The 7,676-nt window shown below is 37.2% G+C and overlaps 1 protein-coding gene across 1 annotated transcript; it reads right to left on the bottom strand.

Annotated features, from left to right (window-relative positions):
* Window positions 1–5,010: 5,010 nt before the first annotated feature.
* Window positions 5,011–6,578, bottom strand: LOC105465918 (taste receptor type 2 member 46-like). Its single transcript, XM_011714565.2, is given in 2 exon segments — window positions 5,011–6,531; window positions 6,534–6,578. Coding segments are annotated over 2 exon segments (930 nt in total). The 3' UTR covers window positions 5,011–5,646.
* Window positions 6,579–7,676: the final 1,098 nt, after the last annotated feature.

Here is a 7,676-nt window from a genome sequence, read left to right as displayed (position 1 = left end):
TAAAATGAAAAATTCATTTTCTTACTTGGGCTTTTCAGCCCATTTTCAATGTTTATCAAACTTAACCTCTCATAGTTAGGCCTCTGACTAAGTTATTCTCTTGAGCCTAATACTTAAATATTAATTATTTAATTAAAATATTCAACAATTTTATAACTATTCCTTGAGCACTTAAAAAAACATGTTTTCCATAGAAGAGTCTACACTTCCCTATGTATGAATATTCAGTTTTATTTTTCTCTATTTAATTTATTTTTGATTACTTAATGGTTTACAATGAATAGATGTTAAAATCAGTCTCCCATCCTGGATTTTATTTCTCTTCAGTGTTTATAGTATAAAGGTTTCTAAGAGGGGATCTTGGAGTCTGACTGCCAGAACAGGAAACCAGATTCCCTCCTTGGTATAGCTATGATCTGAGACTCCATTTTCCTACTAATCCTTGAGTCAGTATAATCACTTACAAAAAGCAGGCACGGTGGCTCATACCTGTAATCCAAGCACTTTGGGACGCCGAGGCAGATGAATCAGCTGAGGTCAGGATTTTGAGACTAGCATGGCCAACATGGTGAAACCTGCCTGTCTCCACTAAAAATACAAATATAAACCAGGTGTGATGGCACCCGCCTATAATCCCAGCTACTCAGTGGCTGCAGCAGAAGAATTGTTTGAAACGAGAAGGCAGAGGGCATAGTTAGTCAAAATCACGCCACTGCACTCTAGCCTGAGAGAAAGAGTGAGACTCCATCTCAAAATAACAACAACAACAAAAAGGAGATGATAATAAAACTTTCTTTGGTTAGTTTTCCTTGGAGTTAATATACTATTTCTATACTACTTTCAATCTTACCTGTCTGCTATAGACAGGAACCAAAGATTGTTAATTATTGATTTGATCCTGTTTTTCTTGATATTTAACATATCAGTGAGAATTTACACTTTTTTTTTTCTTCTGAAACAGAGTCGCCCTCTGCTACCCAAACTGGAGTACAGTGGCAGGATCATAACCCACTGTAGCCTTGAACACCTGGGCTCAAGCAATCCTCCTGCCTCAGTTTCCCAAGTTTTTGGAGCTATAGACAAGCACCTCCATGCCTGCTAATTTTTTAATTTTTCATAGAGATGGAGTTTCCATATGCTGCACAGGGAATTCCTGCTCTCAAGGGATCCTCCCACCTTGGCCTCCCAAAGTACTAGGACTACAGGTATGAGCCATCACATCCAGGCCGCAGTAGGAGTTTTGAAGGTCAGATGCTACCTAGAGCTTCATTTGGCTCACATCCATCCCAAGATGGATCTAATCAGTTTGTAATAATAACTCTTCCTGAATGTGTAATTGAAATGGATATATATGGCAGCTGGCAGAACTATCACATTCTTCCTGAACTATAGAGTAAGGGACATTATTATAGCAGGACCAAGGGGAAGCCTCTGAAATTCTCTAACGGCAACACAGTGTATAAAGTATAATACCCGCATTCTGTAAGGAATGGAATTGGTCACTGCCATGACAAAAAGCTTGAAAGTAACAGGGGATGGTAGTCTCTTTAAATTCCTATTCAGTTAAGCAGTCTGGCCTCTACCAAAGCAAGGTGGGTTATAGAATGAATGCAGATTATGATAAACTTAAATCAGCACTTACAAAAGGTTTCCTGGATGTGCTATCCTCACTGAGCAGAGCAGAGCTTCTGGTACTTCTTATGGGGCTCATGATTTGGTGAATGTTTCTTAATCTACACTCATTATGAGGGAAAATAAAAAAAGTTTGCCTTGTAAGAATAATAGCACTGCTTCCCTGTTTTATGTCAGGGCCATGTCACTTCTGTTCTCAGTTCAATTTACATTTCTTTAAAACATCGTGCCAATTTAGCATACGATTAATATAACAGATCAGGCCCTGTGGCACATAACTCTAATCCCAACAACTTAGGAGGCCAAAACGGGCAGATCACTTGAGCCCAGGATTTTGAGACAAGCCTGGGTAACACGGTGACATCCAGCCCAACAAAAAATACAAGAAATAGCCAGGCATGGTGTTGTGCCCCTACAGTCCCAGTTGCTAGGAATGCCGAAGCAGGAGAATCACTTGAGCCCAGAAGATTGAGGCTGCAATGAGCTGTGATCCTGTCACTGCACTCCAGCCTTGGGGACAGAATGTGACCCTGTCTCAAAATAATAGCAATAATAATAATAATAATAATAATATATTAGTTGGTACAATAATCAGGAAGTGGTAAGTTTCTTAAATATAGTAAAATACTATAACATTGAGCAGAAGTAAAATACCAGAAGGAAAGAGAGAAATTGGAGAAGATTCAGGGACATAAACACAGGTGATGTTTTAAGGTTTTCAGCGTCCCTAGTCCACAAGTTGAAACAATCTTTTTTAAAGAAAAAGGCGTGTTGCTCTCTCCATATATTTCCTATCTTTACAAAAGAGGCACAATGTTTTGGGAGCCTATTGGGATTTTGGAGTCAACATATTCTACATTTGACAATATTGCTCTGACTCATGAACGAAGTTTCTAAAGGTTACTGGTCTCAGGTGGAGGCCAGAACTAAAGAGGGCTCTACAGCAGATATAGGCTCTGGTCCAAGCTGCTCTGGCCACTGGGCCAGATGATCCAGCAGAATTCAAAGCTGCTAGAGGCATGCAGAGTGGACATTATAGGACTCTGTGCATGTCTCTGACAAGCCTGTAGGAGAGGGGAGAGCAAATTCCTGTGGAATTAGTGCAAAACCATTCCCTCTTCAGCGGAGGAGTATCCTCTGCCTGACAAACAAAACAGCAAATGCAGAACATTAATCCAAGCATAGAGTTCATCTAAGCACAAGCCCCTCTAGGCACAAAACTCTGTGCAGCTCTGCAAGTCATGTGCCCCTAAAGCCAGCCATGACTGGAGGGCATGAGCACATCTGAGTGGCAAAAGGATAGGACTGCACTGGACACAGACATGTGCTTTCTTAGATTCCCTTCACTATCTCCTATTCCCCAGACCAGCACCTTGCCTGCTCCAGATCATCATTCCATTTGGAACTTGAATGCATCACCACACTGTGGGCATGAGGTCTGACTTTCATAACCTCCACCAAGGGACTAGATGATATAAGACAGAACAACAGAGAAGGTAGTTCGGCCTCGGGTACCATGGCCAATGGGAAATACAAGACTAATGACAGCTGAACAGATACATTCTCCCTCCTCTTTCTCTTCCATGGACTAATGCTGGCTGTGGTTTCCCCTTGTACCCTTCTGGAAAAGTGCTGGGAGCCAAGTGCATGCATCTAATGACCACCGTGCTGTCTCTCTCACCTGACTGTGAAGTGGCTGCCAGCAAAGTCACACCAGACATCACGACACATTGTTACATGTTTGTTCCTGTCTCAATTTCCACATGTTCTTGCTATTTTTGTCTTGAACTTGCCTTCCAAATAAATATCATCACTTTAATATCAGGTATTACATTAAAAACATTTTAGTAAAGTAGCTGGTTACTAACTCAATTTTTAGAAAGGAAATGCCATTTTTATATGATAATCAACTATAAAATATCATAATACAAATATATATTTCACAATAGAAAAAATACATATGCAAATAGACCAAAGTACTTTATATGCTTTTTAAAAATATTGTAATAGGTGCCATCTAATTTTGATGTTCTACCTTGTCTCCAATTCAGACACCTGATACAGCTGCATCAAGACTATATTATTGTGGTATTTCCCCTAAAATTGTGGAATAGCCCAACTTTTCCTCTGAGGAATCATTTTGCTGAATAAGCATGCAACCTCAACCTGAGACCAGAACAGGGGAATTCATGCAACTGTTGATATTGTGATGAGTTTCCTTTTCTTTGGTTTACCACATCAACTCATCCACTTTATCCACCCATTTATTTGCTCATTAAAATATCATTTCTGACCACCTATTCTTTGTGCTGGGTTTTAGGTACTGGGAGTCAACAGAAAGCAAGATAGAAACAATTTCTTCTTTTTTGGCTCTTACATTGTTCTGAGGAAGACGTGTGATTTTAAAAAATACATAAATCAGGTGTGGGGATGATTTATCTTCAGGTTTATTTTTTTTTTCTTCTTTTCTTTTTTTTTAATTTATTTATTATTATTATACTTTAAGTTGTAGGGTACATGTGCATAACGTGCAGGTTTGTTACATATGTATACTTGTGCCATGTTGGTGTGCTGCACCCATCAACTCGTCATTTACATCAGGTATAACTCCCAATGCAATCCCTCCCCCCTCCCCCCTCCCCATGATAGGCCCCGGTGTGTGATGTTCCCCTACCTGAGTCCAAGTTATCTCATTGTTCAGTTCCCACCTATGAGTGAGAACATGCGGTGTTTGGTTTTCTGTTCGTGTGATAGTTTGCTAAGAATGATAAAAAAACATCGTTAAAATATTATAATACCAAGAATTAATACAGTCATGTAGAATTTAGCTGTGAACAAGACTGCACATTTCCTTCTTATAACACAGCTTCCTGTTAGGAAATATGTCAACACACTTCCATTTCATCACTGACAACAAACTTACAATGTTAAGGCACATCCTATAATTAATACATAGATTTCATAGATGCTATTTTAACACTTTCAAAAAGTTTCACTGAATTATTTTCCATAATTTCTATACTATTTTCACATTGATAGTTTTTTTTTAGAAAAGAAAAGATTGCAGTTCTCTTATCTGAAGTTTAGAAGGAATTTAATAAATGGAAGATAAGGATATCATTAGCAATTCAGGGGCTTAGAGGTGCTATAGAAAAAATATTAAAATAATTTACATCAGAGCTCAATTTCAAAAAAAGCCTTTCTTTAGATCAAAAGTTGGAAGAAATGACTTTTCTAACTGCATATGAAAGCTGATAATAGCAATCAAGATCATGATCATGATTTTTCATCCCTCTTATAGAAGACTTTTTTTCCTAAGCTATTCACATACTTGTATTAAATCTAATGTTCCTCAGTACTGTTTATGGTAGACATAGATGAAATTTACTCTACATATGCTTGTCACTCAAATTTTATTGTGTGCATTGTTTTCTAACAACAATTCTGTTTGCTTTTTACTACACATAAAATAGGAATTCATAATGGAATAAAACCCCAAAGAAACATCCTCATTATTGAGATACAATTGAATGACATTATTATCCAAAAAGTTACAGGTTAAAACAACGAATTCTAAGAACACTGTGGTATATTTGTGTGGTTCAAATAACAATCAAAAGAGCAATATTTTTCCCGAGATAAGCTGTCAGTTCTTAATAATTATAAATAGACATAAATTCTTCAAATGAAATTAAAACTACATGCATAAAATAAACATGGCTTCATAATTCTGAGGAATTTTTGTCGTACTCTCTATAATTTGGCAGTTCTCTGGAAAAAACAATAAAAAGCATGTTATTGTCAATGTTCTTCAGTTATTCATACACACATAAATACACACACACACACATAGATACTTTTCTAGACTAACATTAGGTAAAAGACTTTTCTAGGTATACATTTGGAAATTATTCATATACATACATTACAGAAAACCCAGTAAGAAATAGAAAATGTTTCATACACCACCAGTTTGTTTTCTGCTAGAAGACACACAAGGCCCCTCTCGTGAATCTACAGAGATGAAGGCTTCTGTCCTTTCACCCAGTACCTCACATTCCACAAAGTTGAAAGAAAAATCTGCTTTAGTTTCTTGTTTCCCCAAATCAGGATGAATGGGTGGGTGGAAGGATAGCTGAATACAGTAGCTTGGCAGAACATGAAGACATGTTCGTTTTCCAGCCTCTCAAAATTCCAAACTGATAGCATTATGGCCAGAAAGTGAATGGCACATAACAGGAGAAAGGAGGTCACAGTTTGCAAAGCTTTTATGTGGACCTTGGTGCTGGGATCTTGAGATCCTTTGCCATGGACCTGCATCTTCTTCAGATGTTTACACAGAGAACAGATTAACAGCAGAAAAGATATCAGGGTCAGAGTGATGGGTACAAAGTTTGCTAGCATGGTTACAGTCATATTTGAAAAGTATATTGCACTCCTCAATTTGACCTTCCATGTCATGTTTCCTTCATATTCTTTTGTCTGTACAATCTGATTCATGTTTATGACAAAAAGATGACAAGCCAAAAATAGCAAAGACCCCAACAGCATCACCAGAATGACATTCATAACTCTCCTCTTTAAGTGAAGAAAAATCAGGTTGGAGAAAGTGGCAATCTTGAGCAAATAAAACATGCTGAGGCTAGTACCAAGCCAGTTGCTGAAATGGTTGGTCACTACCCAGACGTTATAAGCAGTACTTCTTACTTCTACACTATAAAAAGCTAGATTAAACTCAGTTGCACACCAATGTAGTAATAATACCCAGAGCAAACCAACTCTGAAGACAGCCAGAGCAGCGAGAATTTGGTCAGCAAATGAGATCTTTTGTCTCTTGACCCACTCAATGGAATTTACCAATGCTATGAAGCCATTAGCAAAATTTCCAATAAAAAATATATAACCACTCTTAGAATGGAAAAAGTGATAGACAGAAAAGTTATCATGTCTGAACAGACAGAAAGAAAAATTTAAAATGCCGGTGGAACATCACAGCTTGTGATGGCTTGAATATCGTGACCTTAACTTTATATGCACCTGATTTGTGTATCTGCTGTGACATTCTTTTTACTTTTAATTGTCGTTACCAGGGTAAAGCCAGAAATCACCATAGCATGCTAATGGATGAGTTCAATGCTCTCTTTATGGAAAACATTTTTAATTTCAAAACAACTCAAATTAACTCATTCACTCACTGTCTGTTCTTGTTATAGGCTGGAATTATTCATACTGAAGTTGACATGAACCCTGAATTCTCATTTGCTAGTATGCAAACAAGGACATATTAACTTTCAGTGTTTGCAATTTTTCCTTGTGTAACCTCTCCATTATTTGTCTTTAGCGACTTTAGTTGTTAGGGAAGTTTGATAACTCAATACAAAGATCATATAGTAAATGTCTAAATTCTTAAAGGGAGCTTGATCATAACTAAGATAATCACCTATGCAGTCTTTTTTAAACACCAGGTTTAAATACACAGAATCCAACCTTCTTTTATCAAAGGCATCTAAGATTTACTTGAGAACCACAGGCAGGCCAGTACTCCATAAGATCTGGTTGCTGCTAATACTTTTTTGTGACTTCATTATTCACAAGCTCATAAATACACGCACAAACACACACATGTGCCCATCACTTATGAATGGAATGAATTATTTTCTTGTAATTTGCAAAATATAAAATGAGTTTCCAGGAAGTTGTCCAGCTGAAATTAGTCCTATTTTCCCACTCAGGATTTTCAGCCCATGAACAATATTTATTTATCAAACACATCTCTAGTTATTAGGTCTTTGGTAAAGTTTCTTTCAAGTTTAATGTTTAAATATTTATTATTTAATTAAAATATTCAGCAATTTTATAAGTATTCATGGGTACCAGGTCCTTTGATATATAACCTTGCAGTAACCTCCCATCACAGGACGACTGACTACTTTTCCCCTGAACTTGAAGTTCAATAATTTAGCTTGCTTTGATAAACAGAAAATTAATATACTTTGCATAGAGATTTGAGACGGCTTCCATACTAGGGATTCTTCCTCTTTCTA

Source organism: Macaca nemestrina, chromosome 10, assembly GCF_043159975.1.
Source record: "Macaca nemestrina isolate mMacNem1 chromosome 10, mMacNem.hap1, whole genome shotgun sequence".
In the NCBI taxonomy this organism is placed as follows: Eukaryota; Metazoa; Chordata; class Mammalia; order Primates; family Cercopithecidae; genus Macaca; species Macaca nemestrina.
Note: the sequence above shows the minus strand (reverse complement) of the source record. Positions and strands in the feature narration are given on the sequence as shown.